At 42.1% G+C, this 25,808-nt stretch overlaps 1 protein-coding gene across 4 annotated transcripts in view; it reads right to left on the bottom strand.

Annotated features, from left to right (window-relative positions):
- Window positions 1-25,808, bottom strand: part of MTUS2 (microtubule associated scaffold protein 2) — a 269,128-nt gene that overhangs the window by 38,827 nt on the left and 204,493 nt on the right. For all 4 annotated transcript variants that reach the window (XM_032099515.1, XM_032099513.1, XM_032099514.1 and 1 more), the window contains 2 exons: window positions 19,316-19,414; window positions 14,030-14,238 (listed from right to left, as the gene is read on the bottom strand). In XM_032099515.1, coding sequence (XP_031955406.1) covers window positions 14,030-14,238; window positions 19,316-19,414 — 308 coding nt within the window. The remainder of the gene's footprint in view (window positions 1-14,029; window positions 14,239-19,315; window positions 19,415-25,808) is intronic.

Genomic DNA, 25,808 nt, shown 5'->3' with positions numbered 1-25,808 from the left:
CAGATACTCATGTGGTTCATTATTTTCCAGGTTGGGGCTGTTATTTTTGTTCTTGCCTAACTTAAAAAAAAAAATCAGAGAATGTAATACAGTGATTTGGGGATTCCTGAAGACATGAGCAGTCAGTAATGAGTTTCAGTGAGATGATTCAGCCAGAGCTGAAAGTCATGCCAGATGGCCCCAGAATGGCAATTTCTCTTGGATTTATGGTGAGGTTTCACATTTTGTGCATTACTCACTACCATGAGCTTTTAATGATCCTCAGGCAACTTACATGGAAGCAAACATTTTTTAATATAGTTTTTCAACTATACAATTATGCTATTGCCTATTTGGATGAATAGAATGTTTTCTCTAGAATTTAAGAAATTAACACGGACTACATGCCCTCTGTTTCTCAAGTGAGAGAGCTCAGCCAGATGAGCCAGATTCAGTTCTCATATAAAAAGAATGTGAGGATCTAAACAAAATTCCTTCAACTTTTGTTATTTCTGCTGGTGTAGCCTTACATTTATTTTAGTGGCAGTAGTTTGCAAGGCCATGGATAAAAAATTCATGAGAGAACAATGCTTTATTTCTACGTTTTCTAGTTCTTGATGTCTGGAAAAGTACAAAGTAAGCATTCCAAATGAACTAGCTCTCGTTGTCAGGGAATTCACGTTTCCTCATATTCAATATCATTTATGCATCAAGATCACAAGGAAAAATGCATGTTTTCACTGAACTCCTCATCTGCCCTCTACCCAGGAATACATCCCCTGCAAGGCTATATCTAAATTCCAAACCTCTGAGTAGCTGGAAGCAGATGGCCATTTTCTTAAATCAACTTTGCAGAGAAATGTTCCCTTCTCCCAACAAACAGGTAATCTCCTCTCTTCCCCTCCTTAGTTACTCTGGGACAAAGCCAATGACAACTTCAAGCTGCTGTATTTTGAAGCCAAGCAGAGCAAGGGACAAGTGCTGACATCCTGTGACAGCAATTTCAGCGGCAAAGAATTCCAGCGGCTTTACATGGACCAAGTTTCTCCTATAGGAAGGATTCTCAGTGCTCTGCTGAGAAGAATAGTACTTACTACCATTAATGAGAAGTCAAACAAATTCAGTTGTGGGCTTGGAATGCTTTTATACAAAAAAACCCTATCTCAGATGATTTTTAGAACTCATTGCCGAAAAGCCTCATTTATACTATCTCCCCTGTAGGTAGAGCTGGTTTTAAGAAGGAACCATAATAAACAGTTCTCAAATCATTATAATAACCACACCACCTTCTGAAGTTATGACGTGTGAGAAGTGATTGTAGGAAGCAGCATGTGAATCAGACCTCAGGGGTGAGAGCAAGGCCCAGGAATTTTGGGAGGATTGCAGCTGAAACCTTTTAGAGTTTGTTTCTGGAACCAGATAGCTCAGACCTGAAAGGGGGGTAAGCAAGAGACATGTTGTACTTTGGGTATATGACTCAAAAGTGTAGCTACATACTCTTGGATGGCTGTGAGGACATAGAAGGAGTATCAAGGAGATATACTTTCCACTTGAAATGTGGAAATGTCCTTGGAACACAATAATTGCCATTTATATATAACTTTGAGTCATGGTCCATCTAATTTAGATCCTGCATCTAGCCATGATTATTGCCAGAAAATTCAGAAGAAGGTGCAAGTAACCCCGCATTAGAGAGTGTGATGAAAAGATGTTCTGCATGGAAAACTCATCCTGACATCTATCTGAAAAAGGCTTCCAACCTCAAAATAGGCATCTCCCCTCTAACACATATTGCACCACCAAATATTAAATGTCCAGATATTCTTGCTACCTACAGATCTTAGTAGACTTTAAGGGCAAAGGACAAAGGGATGGTTCAATCAAATAACACAATTTTTGTATCACAGGACATGATATTTTACACAGTTGCTGTTCTATAACTACATTCGATGAAAACATCCCCTCTACAAAGGCATCCACTGGCAAGCTGCTGACAAGGTGTGGCTCTGCTTTCTCTTCTCACAGTGGTTTCTTCTAATAACTGATCATCTCTAGTCCTAAAAGTCTGTGCTTCTGTTGCTTCTCTGTTTCCCACATGCTTCCTTCACGTTGAAGCTGCAAAGCTTCTGCTTCTGGACAGTGGTTTCTGCTAAATTTTCCCCTGCTTGAGGTAAGTACTTTCTGGTACACAGCACTACCTTCTTATGAGGACTCTTCTGCTCTGGACTCAAGCCATTTTGCCCTTTGTCACAAAGGAAATCAATTGTTTTCTACTGTCTCTCACAAAGAGGCATTTTTCCAGATCTCAGAGTTGCTTATTGCTCTTCTCTGTTTCCTCTCTATTGTTTCGCTGTTTTCTGAAGTTGTCTGAGCACCAGTGCTAAATGTCATATAATCACGATCAGTCTCCCCAGTGCTGAATGTGCAGGTGGTACCACCCTCTTATTTCTTGCTGCATCTCCGCTTACTCACCTGAAGATCTTGACAGTTTTTCATAACACATGCTCACAGTAGGAGCTCATGTTGATTTGTGCTGACACCAGAAACTCTTAATTGCTCCCAGGATTACTCCCTTCCAGCTGATGGCCAGACCAGTTCCAGGCAGAGCTGGTTTCAGCCTGGCTTTGCTGCATCCACCACTCAAAGCCAGTGCAGTGGGATTGTGAGTGTGTTGGTTTTACATGCTCAAAAGTGCAGGCAGCTTGCCATCCACTAATCAAATATGTGGCTCTCCAGCTGCTAAAATCTGTAACCACAACCCACACGGACTGCAATGAGGATATGAAGTTGTACCTAAGAAACTGAAGCTCAAATCAGAACTTCACTTAGAAAGGAAGTGCTGCGTTTCTGTCAGCATGTCTATATGTCTATATGAGAGGTTTTTGCAGATGTGGCACACGGTCTTGAAACACGAGGTGAAATAGTAATCACAGTCTATCTGTATTTTCAAGCCTTGCTTTCCACTGGAACAATCTCACATCTGCCAGGAAGCTTGGTCAACAGGGAAAGTTCCACTACATTGCTGCAAAATCCCTCTTGTGCGTCAGCTCAGAATGCATCTGCTGATGCATCTACATAAGAGGTCTTGTGATATTTACACTCTCACCCCCTGGGACTGCGACAGTAATTTTGGAGAGACAGGGAATTATATCAGCAGACCGTTCTAGCTTAGGAGTATGCAGTGGTAAGGGAACACAGTAAATAATCTGAAGTCCTTCTACAAATGACATTTAAAAATGCCTTTGGGACCGGGGAAATGTAAGAGACGGTCCGAAGATCCCTCATCTGCCTCACGATCATCGCCAAGGACAGAGACTGAACACAGGAGTCCTGGCCTGGCTGAGGTGGGATGTCTCCCAAGTGCTGCCTGTGGGTGTGCCCACTGGGAACTGGTACGCATTCCTGAGGAAATTAGTGCAGGTCGCAATGGACTGCGCCGTTCTTGCTGCCCAGGCGGGAAGGACTGCGCTGAAGCGGAAAGGAGTGACCTGCCCTGTACACCTGTCCTGTACCTGTTTCCCAAAGCAACAGGCCTCATAACATCGGCTGTAGATCTCCTCACCTCTTGGGGAAAGGAGGGAGATGTGGAGATACAGCTAGAAAGCAGAAGTGAGAGCAGTGCTAAACTCATGTCAGCTAACGCTGCTAGGCTGCAAACCATGGCAGGCAGTACTGCCTATGAAAGGCATGCTTGGTATGTAACTGTGATAGTCAGTGCTAGCTTCTAGTTTTGCAATGTTATTATGAAACATACATATGGCCTTGGCCAGTTGCCCCTCACTTCTGAAAAGGACTATAAAGGAACTTTCTAAATTAACTAAGATGAGATCTCCCCACGGAAAGAAGACGAATCTATTGGCAGAAGGCCACGAGGACTTCGTCTCATCTGTTGGTAGCTATTACCCCCCTTTTCTTCCTCTTTACCCTTTTACTTTGTTTTTCTTTATCTCTCTCTCTTTCTCTCCTCTATTGCATTACTGTGTTGTGGGCCCTTAATAAAGGTGCGCTGTTCTGAATAAAATTGAAATCCCTTGTGTCCTTTTACACTCTGAGATCAATAAACGAACCATCACGACCCTCGCTTGTATTAGCGGATTGTGACAGGAAAGAAGACAGAACATTTATTTAAGTGCCTCTAACACTCAGTAACTTCTAGTACTTCATTTTAACTAAAGATTGGTGAAATTAAGTTTTACATGAAACAGAAGATATTCCAAAACTATAGGAAAGAAGTTCAAGCATTATAGTCATATGTGTGGCACCTACACAAATACATGGCATATATCCAACTGTTCCATGTTTATTTCTAAATTAATCCTTTTCATGGTTCTAGCCATTGCTTTGAGTATGTTATGGTCCTTTGTAATGTGTTTGTTTTTAAGAATACCAGTTAGTAAGAGGTGAAAGCAAAAAAATCAGGCCAAATATCTGAAAACTTCTACCAAATCAGGAGGTGATCTCTGTTTTTTACAGTCAGAGCAGAAAGAAATCCCAAAACCTTTTTCTTTTGCAACATGGATCCCACTGGAAATGCAGAGATACCTGGACAACATCCAGTCCCTCCTAAACATTTTCCTTCTAGTTTCCAGGGCAAAATAACTCGTCAGACACTTAAACCTATCAGGCATATCCTTCCCTAACCGGCAAGTTATCTGTGGGTTGTCATTGCCTCTTCAGAGGGCTGGGGAGCTTTGCCTATCAGAGACCTGTCTTGGTGCTTACCTCCTGCCTGGCAGGAGGTGTGAGGCAGCTTAAAACAGACAGCTCAACATTACACAAGTTTTTCCAAGAAGCTTCAAAAGCCATTTTCAGAAATGCAGCCAACTTCAGCTGCTGAAGGGATCACTGCTTACTTAACCATCTTGTGGTCAGACCAATCCCCCAGGCTCAGGTTCAGCCTGAGCAAGGTGCCTATGCCAGGCATGGGAAGAATGTCCCATGTTGCAGGTGATGCAATACTCCAGATGAAGGGGGAAAATAGCTTTCCCTACTCTTGGGGAAGCCAAGACCCTGCACAGAACTGAAGAGTCATGGGACCAAAAGGGTCCTCTTGCAGCATGCAGCCAACTGCCTGGGGCACCAAAGCTCAGATGTATAAAGGCATCTCCAGCCCCAAATAAGGTCCAAATTCAGGCACCTCTCTGGTAAGTGGTGTTGAACCCCAGCACTCTCCAGGCAGCACACCAAAGGTGCCAGGGCTTCTTGTACAATCCATGGACAGACACACTCAATATGTCCCCTGAGGAGAAGCGTCCCTCTCGGTCTATTCACTGACTGTGTACTAAGCAATAAAAAAAAAAAAAAGCCAACAAAACAAAGCAAGGAAGAAACACAGCTAATTCTCCCTCACAGATGAAACCAGAATGTGGTAATAAGAATAGCTGTGGAGCCTGTTTGCCTCAGAAGCAGCCATCAGCCCAGAAGTGCTGCTGAGGACACGTCCTGCTGCTCATTTCTGCAGCTGCCTGGAGAAATGTGCTGCACCACAGGAAACACCGACAAGGGCAGATGGGACGAACCTGTGTGGGATGTAAAATATTCATCACACCCATTTGGTGTAAATAAACACGAACAGTGGGAGTATTCCTGTCTGCAGAAAGGAAACTACTTGCTGGGCTCTCTTCTGCAGCTCACAGAGCTGCATACATACAACCCTTGCTGCCTCTGCACCTCCTGGTGTATGTGGGTTTGCTTTGACTTCTTGGCTGCCCTCACTATTGCACTTGGGTGACGCACTGGCAGGACATCTCACTGTCCAGTCGTCCAGTGGTGCCTGTCACTGTGGCTCTGTCAGCAATCCCAAGACCTCTGGTGCTCCAGCCCTGTCCCCTGTACAGTCACTGGAAACACAGATCCTCTTCCCAGAGGACAGCTGAAAGCAGAACACATCGCACAGTGTGCTCACATGCATGCAGGTGTGTGTATCCATGCACACACACAAACACATGCCTGTCTTCCCACATAAATCCCCTAAGAAACTAAATATATGGTAATCTCCAGACTCAGTCCATTTGACTCCCCAGTTTTCATCAGGCTTTTGCCTATTTAGATGCTAAGTGCTCCAGGACTGGAACATCATCTTTATGTCATCCTCAAAATGTCTAGCACTTGTTGGGATTAATTGTGGAATAACAAAAATATTAATGTCTTCATTTCTACTGAGAAAGCTATTTGAAGCTCAAATATTAACAGAGGAATACATTAAGTCAGCCAAGTGCTTTCTGTTTTCAACAAACCCAGTTCAATCCCATCATCTTTTTGTTCCTTGTTCTGTGTAATTTGATTAAACACAAGCTAATGTTAACTTAAACAGATTGTATTCCACTGGCAAATAAGAAGATAAAAATTGATTTTTTAAGTGAGGCTAGCCTTTATGTTTTGTGATGGCTAAAACCATAGTATTCCTGCAATTAATAAGCTGGCACATGGTTGGTTTGATGGACAGATAGCACTACCAGACCTTTGTTATGGATAATAAATTGTTCCACTTTTTAGACTGTAGAAGCACTAAGATCACTTGAAAAAATTTAAGTTCTGTTGCACTGATCATTGTTGCCAATATTATTACAATGCCTATATAGATCATTATTAGACATGTCTGTATCAATGGACCTGTGCCACTTTGCCCAGAGGGGAATGTAAAGCCACCAGACAAAATTATTGCTGCCAGAGGTGTGAAAATCCAAGCAGGGAGAAGGTAGGGAAGGCCACGGGTGTGTATCTGAGGGCAGGAGAGCTCCTGGGATGCTACGATGGGCATCTCCAGGTGAGGCTCCAGCCACAGAATGAGCGATCATGTGATGCCTGAGGCTGGCCACATGGGAGAGAGGGACATGGATCTGCCAGAGGGACAGGTAGTAACCACCAGCATGTAAATATATGTCAAGTTACGCAGTGGTCACTGCTTCTTCTGGGAGGGGAACTCAGTATTTGCCCTCTCTCTAGGCTGATTCTAACCATCTTTGGACTTATGTTCAAAAATTTCATTTTGAAATGACTTTTGAAGATTATCTGTGAATTGAGGCATGGCCTCCCCCTTTACAGCAACTTTAAAGAGTGATATTTGGTCTTGTCATAAATATTTTATGCACATAATTGTGTGCATAAAACAAGAGATGTGCTGAAAGGTTTGCCTCCGAAGGGAGGCTCCGCTTTTTGACACCTAAAGAGAGGATGGGATCCCTCTGACCTGGACAGGCCAGGTCTTGTCCACCCCACTGCTAATGAGAGTTACGGTTTCCTTATTTACTTCCTGAAAGGTATCTATATATTTTCATTTGTTAAATATTTCTGTTCTCTCATGGAAACAGAAAAATTCTTCAGTTCCTGGTGTGATTAATACTTTCATATATGAACCTTGCACCTATTGATCTACACTGGATTGTAAAGCCTTTGTTCTGTTACATTCTTACTAGAAATCTTGGTAGAGTGTCTCTGGGGAGTAATCAATGAATCAATCAAAGAAAAAAACCTCCAAAAAACAAAACACGAGAAAACAAACAATGATTGATCTGAGGATATTGCCTCTTTGCGGCAAGAGAGGAATTTAAAATGCATGGAATTTAGAAGAGGTGCACATTCCCATTGACTCCTTCACTGAACTGAAAGAACAGCATGAAAACACTGTGATTTGGGTTTTCCCTGCCCTGTCCCTGTCTATGATGAGAGGCCACAACAGCACTGGACCCTATTACTCATCACTGCTTTTCACACCACTTCCAATGTGTTGCCAAATCCCTCAAGCCCAGACGCCTACCCAGCTTGGAGGCTGCCAACATTACAAGAACCACTTCTGACTCTTACGTGTTTTTTCCTCTGAATGCAGTATAAAATCAAGGCTGTCAAAGTCAGTTGCTTACAGAAGAGATGGATAATACAAACAAAAGGAGAAAATAAATTCACTTTTACCTGATGCTTGGCACACATCCTAAATATATTTCTCTTCAAGGACAACATGTAAATAAAGAGGTCTTTAATTTTTAATGGCCATTTAAAACCTCTTCAAGAGGAGCATTAGAATGCCTGGAGCTATTTCTTTTTTATCTCAAAATTTAAAATATTTATGTGTAACTAACAAAACCCTTCTCCAGCCAAGGATACGAACATAGTCTAATTTGGGTTTTTTTTCAAAACAAGGCCATGTAACTACTCCAGCAATTCCCAGGGAAGCATATTCTTCCACCTCCCGAAACTAAAATTTGCACTTTTTGTCACAGCAGTGTCTCTAAGAAGGTCACTGAGGACACAGGGAGAAGCCAAGAGATTCCCTGCACCTTTTTCCTTCTGTTTTGCAGGGCCTGAAGCAGAGCTGGCCATACTGTCTGGAAGCAGTGTAACATCCAAAGGTACCCAAAGGATGAGGAAGGGAAGGATACTAAGCTGCTTTAAGGTTTCTATTCCTGTAGCACCTTACCTAACTCACTGCCTGACTTTTAGCATAGACAGAAAATAAGCAGGGGCCTGCAGAAGGTGATTTCCTTCATTTCACAAACCCCAATCCATTCCTTGCATAGACTGACCACGTGTGAGTGGCCTGCAGGCCCCACAGCATCTGCACTGTAGAGCCTTCATCGTAATGCTTGCAAGTAAAGGACTACACCTCTGGATTCTTACTGCTCTGTTTTACTGATGCCATGAAGATTTTTTGCCTTTTCTTTTATATCCCTGTTACACCTTTTTACAACTTCTGTATTCCTGGTGCTTTTTCCCTACATTCTTGGACTTGTTTGTTCAGCTAAGAGACTAAACATTTTAGAAGCTTCGTAGCTAGGGATCAGTGTGCCCCAGACCCCAAGGTCCTCTCCAGAACACATTCTGTAAACCAAGATAGAACCATCCAGGGGAAGGTTCCTTGGGGACGGGGGGCTCACTTGAGCCTCTCATTGGGGAATCTTTGATAGATATGCTAATTAGTAAAACCTATAATGTTATACCTGATCTTTCGGGGGGGGCATAATTCAGCGGGGTGCATTTTGATGCATATGACCTGGATGTGTGCACCTAAGGATCCTTAAAATAAATACCAAGGTAAAATCCCTTTTCCCCTTCTAACCGTGTATGACTCTTGATTTTAAGACCAGGAAAAGGCATCATTACCATAACTAATAGCCCCACGTACCAAATCTTGTGCATTTCTCCTTAAAAAGCAGTTTAGAAAGCTCTAAATGATGACAGAGCTTCTTTCTATTTTTTTTCCTCCCAAGTAAACAAAGTGTTTTGTTTTTCGTGAAATAAGTTTTTTTTTTATTCATAACCCTAAACTGTCAGTGTTTGATGAGTCCAAAGTGTATTTTTTTTTCAGGATACAGAATGGAAATATTGAGCTGCTCTGACTGCTCTGGTCTCCTTCAGGAGCAATGAAAAGAATGAACTTGCTCAATACTGCTAACTGTAATCGTGAGGAGGGAGGAATGGCACTCTTCTAAGGACTATTCTTGGGCCAGATTAAAACATATTTTGCAAATGCTGGGAAAGCATTACCCCTGAAAGCCAGAAGTTCAATCTTTCTGGTGAGTGCCGGCTTCTCACCACTCTGCCAGCACCAGGCACGAACAAATAGATATATTTTTCCTGAACTTCTTCTCTGAGACAGTTGTGAAAATAAACCATTTTCAGCTTAGCCAAAGATAATCCCTTGAAATGTTAGCCCAAATTAATGTTTTGGAGGCAGTGGTGGGAAGTGCCAAGCAACTTATAAACAGCATGGCCAATTTTGCCTCTAGCACAAGCAGTCATTGGCCAGAGATGTTACATGACACTGGGTGGCATGTTGTTCATTCACAGGACAGGAACATTACTCTCAAGAAGACACACAAGCACACACTTATTTGTTATTTAAACGAGGGAAAGGTCTTCCTTGCCCACCCTAGATTTTGCAGGATATTGCTGTGTGTGTTTACTCTTCTGGAAGACATGTACTGCATACCCACGGTTAGATGTGCAGGCAAACACACTCTGGTTACTGGTGACATGCCTTTCCCAGTCTTGGTAGACACAAAGTTCTGGGATGCCATCAAATACAGTGTTGTCCCAACTCTTGTTCAGGACATCTGTGTAGTTCCTCCATTCCTAGCTGATCCAGCTGCACTTGTGCTGGGACCTGTCCTGAGCAGTTTTTCCCCCACGATGAAAATCACACCAAGAGACTGTGCTGCAGGTCTGGAAACTCCTCCCTTTCCCTTCCCTGATCCCACCCTTGGGGTCTGCAGCCCAGAAAGGATCCCTTCTCCTCACATGCACTGTAGCTCTAGAATCCTCCTCTGAAGTTTCAGAGGCAGAACTCGGACTCCACTTTCCTGCTGGGGCAGGCTGGATTGCAGAGAGCCACTAGCCCTGTTTCCAGGACCTCGGTGCAGTTTGGCCACAGCAGCCCCCAACACAAACGCTTCTCTGAGTGGACTAGGGACCTGAAAGTGGATTTTTTTGTTTTTCTCCCCATTTACGTCTGGAAAGATTTTTCTCTCCAAAATTTGTCACTTCGGGTGACTCTCCTTTAGATGGCACTGTTACCACTTCCAAGAGGGATCACTGCTGGCCACTTCGCTGAACAGGGCTGAAACTGGGCCAGGACTGCCACTATCACTGGGCTAACAAGCCAGAGCAGTTCAGGAGTCATCCAGATCAGGGGTCTAGAGATATTTGCTCTAAAAACTCTTCCTGGTGTCACTCCAGCTCCCGTCAGTCAGCTGTTCACTTTGGAGTACCAGCACAGCACAAGGGTTGTATCGGCAAGATGAGCATCTGACAACATTAAGGACAAACTTAATCTCCTCTTCAGAATTAATTTGAAGCAGTTCCAAAAGTCAACAAGAGTCATGTGCATATATGAGGGTCTTAAGTTAATACATCTGCTAATTAAATAATAATTAAAAGCCATGCTCTGAACAGGCACTGCAATCATTACTTTTCACGCTTATGTCAGAGCCACTGCTTTAATATTTTTTGTGTCTACTTCCTCAGTTATCACCTGCTCCGATTGCCTAGGCTTTTCCCAAGGATAGAAATTTGGTTTATCTGGCATTTAATGGGTCTGTAATAAATACTGTTACATGCTGTGCACTTCTAGATGCCAATTAAAAGGACCATGCCAATTATGTGCATTTTCAACTGAGAAAGAGAGACGATTCCAGGATACCATTCAGCAGTGGTCTGAAACAGTCAGAAAACAAATCCAAGAAACTAAAAGAAAATGGTTATGTAATCTTAAAGCACTCAAAGCAACTGCTGGTGTGGTCCAACACTCTTTATTACATACAGCACTCTCTTTCTACAGCTAAATATGTCTGCTGGACCACTTGCATTGGTGCTTTCCCCAGCTTTGGAGAAAGAAGAGAAACAGTGTGAGCAAGACAAGAGAGCCATGGGCATGGGCAGACTCCTACCTGCATGCAAAACACTGGTCCTTGGGTTGTCATTAGGACTCATTCCTGTCCTCACTGTGTAGGAGCATGTTTTCCAACAGAATTCAGGTCCAAATCTGAGAAAAATCTATGTTTTGAACACTATTTTGTTGTGATTTAAGGAGAGAGAGACATTGGACCCAAGTGATTATCAGCCCAAAAGAGGCTCCCAAGTACCAAGATAGGGTTGGGCCCTCTGCTAAACAGAGTGGAACTGCGAGCGGGTCAAAACAGCCCCAAATTTCTCTGGAATATGGCCGCACCTTTTTCTTGAATTAGCGCTTTTCCTTTGCCACACTGCAGTTCCACTCAGACCTCAACCATTTTGCCTGCAGGGTTCTCAGAAACAAACACACACAACTCTTATTATTTTTATAATGTGAAAAGCTTTTTTCCCCATACTGCCCTAACTCAAAGCCAGCCAACTCAATTTTGCTCAAGCTTTCAGACAATAAAGCCATCTCAGAAGATGTCTACAGATTGTATTTTTGAATGACACTCAAAAACTTGTCTGTGTCTGTGTTGCAAGACAACTGACTGCCCAGTTACACCACAACTGCTTGAGTAGTCCCAGGCTGTCCCACTGTATGCAAGCTCTTGACTTAAGCATTGAATTTAGGAGTGCAGCAGCCTTACTACTCCCTGGAAGTCTCAGATGGGACAGGCAAGTAACTGAAGCAGGAATTCAAGACTTTGGTGCTTTAAATAATCTTCATGAAGTGTTCACCCGCCTGCATGCACTAAAAATGGAGCCTAAAGCAACCATACTCCTAAAGGAGGTACCACACCTGGGTGGATCTGAAAAAAATCAACACCTAATCCTGCCCAAACCTGAAGGTGCCTGAAGTTGACAGGTGTATTATTTTTCACCTTCAGGCACTCAGAGGGGCATTACTGCAATCCCCAGCTGGCCTGATAATACAGAGGAGCTGGGTACATGAGGTGCAGCTGTGCTTGGCCAGGACTTGGAGAGGATGCTGTTAAATAAAGACACCTGAGTTGTCCAATTTAGGAGGCATTTTCAGGACAGATCCAACATGAGCCAACAGAATGACAGTCATCTCAAAGCTCAGTTGCAGCAGCTGTTCTCATTTAAAACATATCCAGAGGAGATGAAGGAGATAAGCCCAAGTTTCCAGGGTTCCTTCAGCAAATTGTGAATGAGGCATGTGATGAAAAATCTCTCCCCAGTGGAAAATGCATAGACAAAGCTGAGCTGACAGTGCTCTGCCCTTTTTTATTTCCCTCTGATTTAAACAAGAATACTCCAAAGTCAGCTCAAAAAAACCCCAAACCCAAAACAAAAAAAAACCCAACCAAAAAAGCTAAAAAAAAAACCAACCAAAAAAAAACCCCAAAACCCACCCAAAAGTGTTTAGAAATGCTCAGCAAGTCCTGAAATACAGAAATGTCAAGTCGAAAGAAAAATAGAGGGGGGAAATCTCCTGGGAATGTATTTAAAATATTTAGGACATTTTAAAAATTCCCTGTTTTTTCAGTTCAGTGAATCTCCCCCGGCAAGATCAGCTCCTACTTAGGGAACAGTGTGAACTGTGGTTATTTATTCAAAGGTAACCTTTCCCACTAATATAAAATACCCCAAAACTAAATAAAGAATTTCAGAATTTTTAAGATTGATTGAATTCAGGTTTTGTTTTCTTGTTTTTCTTTCTCTCATTTAACACAGAAGATTTATTCTTGTCTCTTCCAAAAGCAGAGAAGGGGGCAATCAAGGGTATTATCCAAACCTTAGGTCCTCCTGCTGGTGATTGTCTGCCTGTTGTACAAAGTAGCTGGGACACCAGCTTAGCCTGGGATGTTGTAAAATATGGGGGATCATGTGAACCAGGCCTGGACCTGAGTGCCCAACTACATCTCCTAGATCACTAAACGGCTTTTGAAACAAGCAACACTTTCAAGTCTTTCATGGTTATTTTGGTTGTCTTAGAATTTATTCATTTTGACTTGAGTGAATAAACAAGGTTCTCTAATTACCAGCAACATTTTCTTTATGTTCCCTGTACGTGCTGTGCGTAATCTTCTACATGCTGAGAAAATGTTATCCTAACATCTTCAGCAACTGGCAACCCTGTAACAGGGACACTCTGCTTGATTCATGGTGAACAGGAAGAGTAGATAATTATTGAGGGAAATCAAATAGTTTCCTTCATCTAACAATTTTGGTTGCTCACAAGTATTAATATCTCAGTTACACTTTCCATACCAGTGCTAGCAATCAGAGACTGGGAATTCTAAGTTTCTGCATCTCCTTTACTCCTAAAAATGCCTGCTTATGACAAATACTTCACACAAAATTCTTCCAAGTTCCTGAACTTCTATTTTCAAATATATGGCATCAAATTATTCAACTTATCAGATTGGATGGCATCTACACTTTACACATGGTTCTTCGGCCATCCAATCCCCAAGCTTGGTGACTTGACAGAGGTGTCAGATTTCCTTTGTTATTGCAGATTTTCTTTCTATGATTCTATGAAATTAAAATTCCCTTCTCATAATAAACATTGTAAAGAAATTACATGCTTTGGTCCCAAGAACAAATTTTCAGTGACTGTGGAATAAATTTTGGCAAGTGGCAGGTGTAAAGACAAAGAATCTTTTCAATGGTATGAAGCACCCATTGCACTTACCTGCCTGAAAAAGTACTGGGTTGTTATAGCAAAGACATCAAAGCCACAGCTGGCCCTCTTAAGCTCATCTTGGATATTGATCAATTGCCGGGACTGCTCATCACACTTTTCCTTCAGTCTCTGAATGAACTGCTTTTCAGTGTCTCGACCCTCTCCTGGTTTGGGAGAGAATCCATTCCTTGGGGTGGTTGGCCTTTGCTTGGGATGTCCTACAAAGGAGAGAAGAAAAGACCATTCAGGAGACTCACTTTATATGTATAGACATGACTTTTATGTGTTTCTATGGCCTTTGAGACTCATCCCTTCAAAAGAAAAAAACTTTCAGTCTTTCAAAAAAAAAAAAGCAAGAGCCCAGTGAAATATGTTTTTTTAGGGGACAAAGCTCAACGCTTTTTATCAGTCATGTCACCTCAGGCTCTGAGCCTGAAAGTCTTCTACAAGTTGGGGAGAGCTGTCCTAAGAGAGTATCACTGAGAACTGAGGTTGTTGGAGGAAGGAATCACCTCACCTCTGCTAGACATCTAGAAGAACGGAGGTCTGCATCTTGATGTGTGATGCTGGACTCTCTTGAATGGCAGTGAGAGAAATGGGCACTTCCAGGTCAGGATTCACCTTATCTTATTGTGGATGTGGAAAACAGCTAGATGACATTTATACTCTACACATGGTTTCTTTGTCCACATGAACCCCCAGCTTGGTGACTCGACGGAGGTGCCAGTTTTCCTTTGCCTTTGCAGATTTCATTTGGCCTCTGAACAGAACAATGTGGGGCTGGAGTTGTCCCTCTCTGAATGCAAACACCCCATGGATATCAGGATATCACTATTACTTTCTACCTTGAGAGCTCCCCTTGCTCTCACCTTTACAACATGTCTAAAATTGCAGCACTTAGCAGGTTTGTACTGAAGTGCCACCAAATGCCACACAATGCACAAGAGTTACATCACTGGCTCTGCATGGCTGCTCTCTCAGCATCATCGACCACACCAGAATCACTACACAGTTTGCTTGTCCAGGCCCAGACAGACTCTGGCTCCTCTGGTGTGCTCCAAGTTGGCTTGAAGCAAGCCTGATGCTGTACAAAGATGTGAAAGCACTAGTGTAGCTTGAGTTCAGGGTATCAGCACAAATACTGTGTCATATTCATATCAATGGCACAAGAACTAAAGCTTACTCATGATAAGCCACTTCAGGGCAGTGAGGGTTTTTCCTCAGTTCACATCCTGCTTGAGTCAACTATCCATTTCTGTGGATATACCCAGTTATGAGGACGAAGCAAGAAGGGCCATTGTCCTGGTAGCATCGGGCTGCTCAAGCCACTGCTCGGAAAATCTGTTTTGTCTTTACCTTCTCTGCTTTCTGAGAACTCTCCTCTGCAAACATTTATGGCCAGCTGGGCATCACCTTTGCACAGCTTACTGAATTTTTTTGCCACCCTCAGTCTTTTTTGCTACCCTTTTGCTACCCCTCGGCTGATGCTCTTTAGCTCATTCCTGAATACTGGCCAGAGACCTCTGGTCTTCCACAGATCCTCCCATTTTTCTCCAGCTTTTAGCCTAGAAGCTGAAGTCAGCAAGAAAGAGGGAGAAAATATGAGTCAGACATCTTTATCCCACGTGTTACTAGAGATGGTGGACGTGCATCTGGAACATTTCTGTGTTAGTAGAAAAGGATGTGTATGCAAGAATATGAAAAAAATAGAGAGTTTGTAATTTTATCGCCTTGTAGTATACAGTCCCTGAGAAACAACACAGAAGCCATGTCTACAACCAGTCTCCAGCAATCATGTAATAGGGGACAGTCTTCTGCTGTGAATAGTACCTATCCCTTCCCTAAAAAGCCACAGAATCCTTCCACAGAGATGCCTCTGAAGGTACGAATCTGAGCCAATTTGTAAAGTAGAGCATTACAAATTCCAGAGGTAATTTTGTCAGATGTGCTTCAGATCTTTTAGATCTTTAAGACTCTGGTCTGGGTGTGCAAATAGGTCCTTTAGGGCAATTTTACTAGATCAGGCAGGGAAACAGTATGGCTTCCCCAGAGCAATACCCCAGGAGTGTATTCCTACTTTTTCAGATCCCCAGGCTTGTGTGCAGCCATTGGGTGCACATCTTCCATCTTGCTGAGCTACGTCCTGGCTCCAGGCTAAGCTTACAGGGAGCCAGCTCCAGCAGAGATGCTCCCTCAGGTCTGCAGGCATCTCATGGTGCAACTGCAAAGAGCCACAAGTGCAAAAAAACTCTTTGAAACTCTTTGTGTCCATGACTTGCATTTGTGAAAAAGAATATCATGTTCTGCAGCATCAAAACTAATGCCATGTTGTTGGAAGACTTAAATAATACAACACAAGGAGTTTTTGTCATTAACAGAGTTCAACCAGCATAGCTATTGCCCTCTATCCATTTTTATGTCACTTAAAGCCTGGCAACCTTTTTGTGCAGTAATGGTTTTTTCTTACCAATTTTTCCATTCATATCAAGGGGCTCTTAACTGTACAATAGGTAATACCACAAAATAAGAAATTCATAAAAACAACAGCCATAAATATCTGTCTTTTTAGTATAAAAAAATCTTGGGTTGTTTAAGAAGGACAGTGATGTTACAACAGAAGGCTTAGGGAGAAGTGTAGGGGAAAGCCCTTGAAATCAGTTCAGTTTTAATTAAAACAGAAACCCATCAGGTTGCTTGCATCTTTCTAGCCTTCCTGTTAGCTGGAAGATTTGAAGTGCACATCTCTGTGTTGTCCTTGTCAGTATTATAAGCTGTCCTTGTAAATTAAACGGTGCTATTCTCCTCAGGGATAAATCTGAATTTCTCGGTTCGTTTGGGTCTGAAAGGCAGCTTACTAAGCTTATTCCACCATTGATGTCTCTCTTCTGTTGCTCTGCACAAAACAGGGTATATATTAATGATGCTGGCCCTGATCCTCAATGTCCTTTTTGCTGATGGTGGGACCAGAGGGGCAGACCCAGTGTGTGCTGAAATCACTGAACCCCTTTGATCCACTTCAAAACTCCCAAGCCTTTTTTATCTAAGTGAGTGTTTGAACTAAGGAGACATGACAAGTATATACTCATAATTAACACTGTTCAGGAGGATTTAGATAGGGAAAGCAATTTATTCGCCTTTTAACTGTCCAATTTCCAACATTTTGGTAAGGAAAGGGAGCAAATTACTTTGAGACAATTGATATCAAGCATTCTGTGGAGTGACAGATGCCAGAAACAGTTGGCACCATTCTAAAATGAAGTGGAAGGAGAGCACTTGCATCTGTGGACACCTGCTCCTATACACAGATCTCAGGAATAGTACTGCAACAAAGGATAAAATTGAGATCCCTGCAAGACTCTGCATCTCAAAACTCCATTGCAAGTTTTCAGATTCAAGGCTCAAAAAATTTGTGTATAACAGTCGAAAACCAGCACTGATCAAAAGAAACTGAATGTGAGAAGGCCAGTAACAGAGGCAAATACAACCTAGAAAGAGCACTCAGAAATTTTAGAACCTGTTTCATGGCCAGATGTAGCTGTGGTGGAGTTACCTGTGAGACGCATTCTCTCCCACTGAAAAGTGTAAATGATGCAGGAGTTGGTGATTCTGACAGAGGAAAGGCTGTTACTGCCCCTTAGCACCAGCTACACTCTGTGTCCTCTTCAAAGGCTGCTTTGACTATTTTTTGAAATAGTTAAGTAGGTGAAAAAATTGTCATTATTGCTTTGTTATTGCTGTAATTATTTCAAAGAATGCCAAAGGCTACTCAAAAAAAAAAAAAATTAAGATGAGGTTTATTTTCCTACTTGATCCTTACAGTGATAAACAAATTTAGATTGCCTTAATTGCACACAACCAAGCTGAACAAATTCTAAATCAGTCTGATGGATGGAGGTTAGTACTCAGCCTCTCACTAGAATGAAGAAAACTTTGAGGCCTCATGAATTGGATATGCCAAAACTTTAAGCCCTGAAAATTATTAAGTCACCTGTGGAAATGCAGACCTCCTTAAGACAATACAAATACACTTTACAAACATTCCTGTGTTCCATTTTGCTTTGTAATCCTAGTGGAAGCAAATCAGCTATGCTGTAACATGCTGCTACAGCCACAATCAGTGCTGATGCTTAAAACTGGACTCCCACTGTTATAAACACTGGTGAGCTTCTGGTCTGGCAGTCTCTACAACAAATTCTTTGGACCTCTCTGTGATCTCACCAGGTGCAAAATAGCCTGTAAATTATATGACTCAGAGGACCGTGTTAAGTTCATCTTTTTACTCTAATATCTTTGTAAGGAGAAGAATTTTGTGTCCTGTTGGTGCCTGGGAAGATTAAATTTAACCTTCAGTTTTCTTGATTTTGTTGGTTGAGAAGGAGAAGAGTAGGGATTGAGTCTAGTAATAATGGAGAGACTCTTGGTGCAAGTTATAGGAACTGGAGAGCCGATCTACATGCTTTTACATTTTGCCACCAAATGAAGCAACATGGGGTTCTATCCCCCACACCTATAACTCAAGTATGATACATCTGTAGAGATGATGTTTTAGGTATTCAAGCAGTGTCTGAAAAACGACACAACAGAAGATAAACTGCAAGCACAATGGAATCGGTGAGACCACGCGCGCTCATTTCAGAAGCATTTAGATCAGCCAAAGGCCAGCCTCACAAAAGCCTTTAGGCACCTTATCCATTTGTTAATGTACACTTAGTAGACATAAATAGACACAAGTCCTCTTCATTTCAGTAAACAAAAAAACGTATTCTTCAGAAATGTTAAAACCATGTGTTTGTGCCCAATATTGAGGGATAAGTTGACAACATCCCAATAGCACTTTGAAGGCTATTTCTATAGATAATCCCTTTTCCAGTTATGCATAGAAATAGCCCAGGAAATTTAGTCCCTCTGCATAAAAGTAAGAATAGATTCTGAGCAACACACTATCACTCCAGGCAATTGTCTGAGGTGTATTTTATTTTGCTATATCTATCTGTTCTCTTTTTATGTAATAAAATTGGAATGATTAAAAAAATGTTCCTGTGCCCTTAAACACGTAATAGCAACAACTCTTTGTTTTGAGGGAGAGATGATTGCATGGTTATAACAAAGAGAACAAAAGTCTATTCAGCTCATGCATTGGTATGATAAAGCCTGCTGCAGCCAGCTTAATGAACCTTGGACACAATCAATCCTCACTTAACAATAGCAGGTCTCAGATTTGAGTGTGTTAACAAGAGATGCAAAGTCAACAAGTTTAAATCTTTCCTGAAGCAGTGCTTTCAGGTTCATAAATACCTGGTGAGTGGAGTTTTGTGGCTGTTACTGCTGATTTCTTAGGGGATGAGACAGCTGGTCTGCTAGCATCCTGATCTTTTTGTACTTCTTTCTTCACACCTGTTTTAGAAAAAATCAAAGATAGAAAGACATCTGGTTTATAATTCTGTTCATAACTATGCAGAACTATATCACTAAGATACATACCAAAATGGCAAAATTAAGTATTTCACCAATTCACATCCTGGGCTTTGCACAGAATGATGCTACACAGCACTTCTGGGTTGGATGCCAACCTGCCATGTCTGCAACCACAACAGTGTACACGTGGCTGAGCTGACATTCACAGCACTAAAGAAGGACAAAAGAAGGCCTTACACACTATATTGGCTTTCCAGTCATCTGCCCCATGACAAATGTCATTAAGGCATGAATAGCTACACAGGTAACCCATCCTATCTGTTTTAAGTGCTGTGTTCTGTCTCTTTACCTTGCTGTGCAACCTCATTCTGGGCTGCAGGAGAAGTGGAATAGGTGGAACAGTGCAAAGCTGACTGAAGTTACCTGCAAGTCCCTGCCCTGTCACCTTTTCCTGTAAGGAAGCTGCCTTTTCTGGAGACCAGCTTTCCCAAGATGGTCTCATGTAGGCAAGAGAGAGGCTTGAGCCAGAAGCAGGCAGGACGTGTCGGAGCTGTGCTGGATGTGGCTGCCCAGACACATGAGAGTGGGTCTCTGCCTGTGCAGTAAGTCAGGCAGGGACAGAGGTGGGCAAGCACATTCAGTGCACAAACCTGCAAGACACTATGCCAGTGTGGGATGAAACAGGGCATGGAATATTTCAGAGAGAGGTAACTCAGTGTCTGTTATTATTCATCCCACCACTGGAGCTCTCTGGTTAAGGCCTCGGGATGGTCTGCCAGCTGTCAAAGTTCTGCAGTCAGAGACTGCCTCTTGTACCAGGGAGTTACAACTTCCCTGGAAAGCCAGAGCGGCCACCCAAGCTCAGCTCCTCCTGCCCACCCACAGCTCCCATCAAAATAGCTCTGGGGACCATGCTGAGTGCAGTAACACGAGGTCCTGCCCTGCTTGTTTGACCATGGTGTGACAGTCACAGACACAGGACTTCAAGCAGAAAACATTCATCAAAGAAGTAAGGAGAAAGAGCAATAAAAAGCAAAACCCTGAGACAAAAATGTATTTTCCTGCTTGCTTTCCTTTTTTAAACCATTAGTGTTTGTTGAGGGCTGCATTTTAGCCTGAAGAACTGTGTCACAGCTGTGGATACACTGGAAAAACAGAGAGATTTAAGGCAAACGACTTGTTCTAGAGGGAAAACAAAGTTTGTGTTATTAACTTTCCCCTCTCTCATGAGTATGTTCACAGACATCTTATAGGAAAATGTCCCACAGAATCTGAACGATCTGAAGCAGAAAAATAAAATCAGATTTTCTTGGTGGTGCCTAATGACTGGTAGTCCAAAAGCTAACACTATCTTCCATTTTGCTTAATGCAAATGTGACCTGGCTTTTTCAACAGTGTAGAAAAATGACAATTTTATATGGGGATCATAATCTTCAGGGACACTTACTGGTTTACTAGTTTCTCTCCAAAGCCACACCTAGTCACAGCTTCAGTATTAGGTTTATTTCTGATGCCTCATTCACCTTTCCACTTCTGTCTGCATCAGGACTTGCATGCAGAGAGCTGCAGATACAGCATTTGCCACGCACCAGAAGCTGAGCTGCATAATTTCTAGCTCCATCTCTCAGCATTTGCTTGCAGAGTGCTTCTGGAAAGAGCACATGCACCTGCATGTCCAACTGTTTATGGGAGGGAAGCACAGCACAAGTTCTAAAACCTTCTTTGACTCTCTTCCACTGTTCATAGGCAAATCACACCATCAGTTGTCAGGGGCTGGTAAAGACTGAACACTTCCTCACCTTTACTTTTGTCCCACTCCATTTTCTCTGTTCATAAATACAAAATATTGAAGCTATGATTCTCATTTGTGATTAGTACTTTTCACAGTGAAGTGACTGAAGATAGAAATTGCCTGTGCCTGCCCCCTATTACACTGTGCTTTACTACAGAGTAGGACATAAAATAAGTTTATGGTGCCTTTTCATTACTAAGGACCAACCTGAGATGGCAGATGGGAGACAAAACCAGGGCTTGTTTTATAAGATGTAGGTTATATAGTTACAGATTCAAGCATTACTTTGTCATGGTAATAAGGCTTTGGCTTTTCTGGGGCTTTCAAAATAAAAATATAATGCACAAATGGGCCATACACTGAGCTCCTCCATAAATTTTGCTATGCCAGATGCCAAACACAGGCAGTGGTAGAGAAAAGTGTGTGCTTTCCTTAGGCATGTAAATAATTAACTACTTTTGGTTTTGAGACATTTTCAGTGAGGACCCCTGGGGAGTTCATTCAGCCCCTTGACCTTAAGCACAAAACGAGAAACAATTCCCCAGTTAGAGCTTGGTTGAAAGAGAACAGAGCAAAGAAGCCCAGAATTTCGCAGAGGGCAAGTCAGGGTCTGTGGAGAGCAGTGGGAGTTGTGCATGGGTGCTGGCCAGCAGGGGCAGCTGCATGGGGGACGGAGACCAGCAGATAGAAGGTGCAAACAGGTATCTAGGCAAGGAAAGATAAGTAGGACTAATAACAAGGACGATTAGTGCCCTTGTTCAGTTTACAAGACCAGGAGAGCTCCTAGGTCTGGTGGAGCAGCAGTGCAGCAAGCGCGCACATGAGGAGGGGTTGTGCTGCAAGGGAAGAGCCAGTACCCAGCACAGCCTTGCTGGGAAGGAGCCAGGGACAGGGACACAGGGAGCTAGCAATTATTCTCCTTCCTAAGTAGAAGGGCCCTCGTGGCCTCTCTGTGGCCCTCCTTAGAGGAGAGGGATTTAGAAAGCACACAGCAGGCAAAAGGAAGGACAGTCTGCGGGAACAAACTGTTAGCGTTTTGCTAAGCTCCTCACCCACAGGGAAATTTTAGGGGAAGAGCCATCCCTGGCATCAGACCTCATATCAGAGCTTGAGCTGAATGCTTTTCTAAAAATGGGGCTTGTTCTTGTCTTTTGAAACAACAGCTGTTAGTTGGTTAGGAAAACATGTTGATTTCCTGCAGGGAAAATAAATTTTTAGATTACAAGTGTTTGGGCTCAGAATTTGTCATTTCACAGAAATATAGAATTTCAGGTTTAAAAAAATCTGAGGGAGAGCACTGGTGTAGTAATTAGCGTAATATGCGGTACCACAGGGTATGGTGCAGCAGGAGGTTATATAGTTTGATCTTTTCTAGCTCGAAGTGCACTAGAAGTAACTCAAAGACTAAAATGCACATAGAAAGTCTGATGCTCCAGGGTAACTCAGGAAAAAAGACAAACATTTTCCAGTTGTTATTACAGGCCCGGACACATGTAAAACCTCTAATCATACTCTGTCATATAGATTTTGAAATGTCAAAAGGTGTTGTACGTGCAATCATGAAATAATAAAAAATACACAAAATTAAATTACAAAAGGAAATTAAGCACCATAAGTGTATATTTCCTAAACATGCATGCTGTTTTAATTTTCTTCTAAATTTGTCTTTTATAATGTATATTAAATCTGATCTGGAACAAAATTTACTTCAAAGCCTTAGTGTCACTGCCCACATACTGGAAATATGGAATTCCAGTTAGCTCTGTGTTAAATGCCTGTACATTAGCTTTATTCCTGCTGGCTGCATAATCAGGGCTCTTAGCACTGAGTTTCCCAGCAAAAAGCTCCTGGCATAGCAGGAACCACCATTAACTTCCAGGCTTCCTGGAACAGTTTCCAAGGCTCTGCCAACTCCTACCACTGGCAGAGCTCATGCAATGAGAAGCTGTCTTTCTGGTAGCCAGTAATCAAAGCCACAAACTACTAATTTTTATGTGAATCTACATCTCATTTAAGGTTAGACATCTCCCAGTGTTTCCCCTCTTTTAATAGCTATACTTGTGTAAAGGAATGGATATTTCAGGCCATAAGATAACAATGAGCAGAAATACTTGTTTGTCTTTTCTATTAGTGTGCTTACAACACTTGCTTTAGAAAAAAGGCCTCTAAACACACAGTTCTGTAAAGGTATTTACATTTCCTAATTAACATACACAGCCTGCTCCAAATGAAACAGAAGGAGCAAATGCAAAATAATTAGAAACACAAGGCAAAGCATTCCAGAAATCACCTAGCAAAACAGCAGATGAACAAAGCCACTGCTCCATTCCCCCAGGAGAGCTGAATTCTAGCCTAGGAACCAGAGCAAAAGACACCTTACCCAAGACATCTTCCCAAGCACTGCAGAATCAGCACTTGTATTTGCCTGTACCTTTTTGAGTCTTCAAAAGCCAGTACAGTGGGATAGGCTTCAATTTGCTTTCATACTTCAGACTGAAAGCATGCTAACAAATTGTACATTGAGTATTTATTCCAAAACAAATCCTACCATGCTGTAGACATCATTAACAATTCAATGGGACTGACTGCATTCAGACGGATTCCAGCTGTTCTCAGGAGTATTTTATAAGTTAACTAATGCAGTCTGCAAGTTAAAAAAAACCACCAGAAACCCAAGGAAACATCTTCAGTCACTCACAGACACAGAGAGCCCCTTTGAGCTTTCTTCTGCCTTTCCCCCTGACACCCACAACTAGTCATGTCCTTAGTGAGTAATGACACATCCCTGCATGCATTGTTTGAGACAAAATTAGCAAAGCTGGAAATATGATGGATTCTGTAGAATGAGAGCAGTCTAATTCTCTCTAGAGACTCTCTACTTCCTGTGATCTATGAGACACTGAAAGACTGAATAAATAAGTAGATGTGGAAGAAAGACTGTGTATTTGTTTAAGTAGAAACTGCTAATGCCTGTGCTTTTCCCTTTGTGTTTATTTCAAATTTAAATTAAATGTGATAAGAATAAAAGGACAGTGACTATTTCATTGTCTTGTCTGAAAGCAATTGCCTTGTTGTTGTATTGAAAAAGAAAAGTCTCTTTAGCTGGTGTTTAAAAAAATAAAGTAAAAAATAAACCTGATAAAACTAGTCATTCTTTGGACTGAATAGAAAATCTCAGGGTAATAATTCAGAACATCCAATGCTAGTTGAAGAGTTAAAACAACTACTCCATCCATCTCTTTCTGCCATTTTGCAAGGATCCTATGGCATTTTATTGTCTCTTCCTCACACATTTGTGCTGTGGCATGTTTCAGAGTGGTTCCCAGAAGAGAGGTAGGAAAACCTGCAGTTGAACATCCCACTTTCACCTGCAAGGCAGTGCTGCATATCCCTATGTTCATACGGCAACAGCATGAATGCAACCCACTGCTATTCAGCTTTGAAGGGAAAGTGTTTGCAAGGGGGAACAAAGCAGCAGCAGACTCTTCTCCCTTCATCCCTGCAAGAGCGCTGGTGCTCACTCTTCCCCCCTCAGCTGACCTCAGCTCATCCCTCTCCCTCCTGCTGATGTTGTGCTGTCTGGATTTTGCAGAATCTGATCAAAAGAAGCACATTTTACACTACAAGATTGCTGGTGAGAGCTGAGATAACACTGACCTCCTATTCTTCATCTTGACTGACTGCATTTAACAGCCTGTCCTGTTACATATGATTTACTGGTACTTGTAAAAGCACAGGAATTGACTGGGTGAGTTTTTTGAACAATGCTTTTGATTGTCTTTAATTTAGTGGGCCAAGTAGAAACAAGCTGCTCAAATTAATTCCTTACTGCCACTGTCATTGCACTCAAATCAGGGTATTTCTTCTGGGTGATAACAGTCACTTGTCTGTGACATAAATATTAAATAATAAGCAAGTAGAAATAGGAATCCCATAACACACACCCCCCAAAATCTGTAACAGGCCATAGAAAATATGAAATCCCTCAGCTCTCTGATTTCAGACTGTTGGGTGGCAGGTCCAGCCTTGTGGACAGAACTGAGTCTCTGAACATTGCCTTCTGCTGATATTCCCCCATTTTAAGGGCAATTTAGACCAGAAAATTCCTAAATGTATGCTTCAAGTACTATATATTTTCATCAACATCTGTGGAAAGAAGAGGCTTCTATGAATTTCAGAGCTAGTTTACAGTTGCAAAGTTCCTGATGGAGAGCTGCTTTCACCTATTGTTAAACAAAATACGAAGGAATACAGCAATGCCATGTTTTAGTTTGGTTATCACGGTACTTCCCAAAGTAGCAAATATATTTAAGTCAAATTAAAAGGCCTCTTTTTTCTAGTCAAGTATGTACTTTCTTTTCCCTTTTCTATAAATGGACAGACATGTAGGTATAGAAAGGGCTGTGCAATACACTGAAACCTAATTAAGTGCACTCTTCTCATAGACCAGTCGAAAGGCCGTCAGTTCATGCCTGCACAACAATTTGCACGACAACGATCTTCCACTCCTATTGTCCCATGCCAGAATTATTTTTTGATCATCTGAAGCACAGCATCATCGTCTGTCCAGCAGCAGCTAAA

The sequence above is a fragment of the Corvus moneduloides genome, chromosome 2 (assembly GCF_009650955.1).
Source record: "Corvus moneduloides isolate bCorMon1 chromosome 2, bCorMon1.pri, whole genome shotgun sequence".
NCBI lineage: Eukaryota > Metazoa > Chordata > Aves > Passeriformes > Corvidae > Corvus > Corvus moneduloides.
The sequence above is the reverse complement of the archived record's forward strand: the minus strand, read 5'-3'. Positions and strand labels throughout refer to the sequence as shown.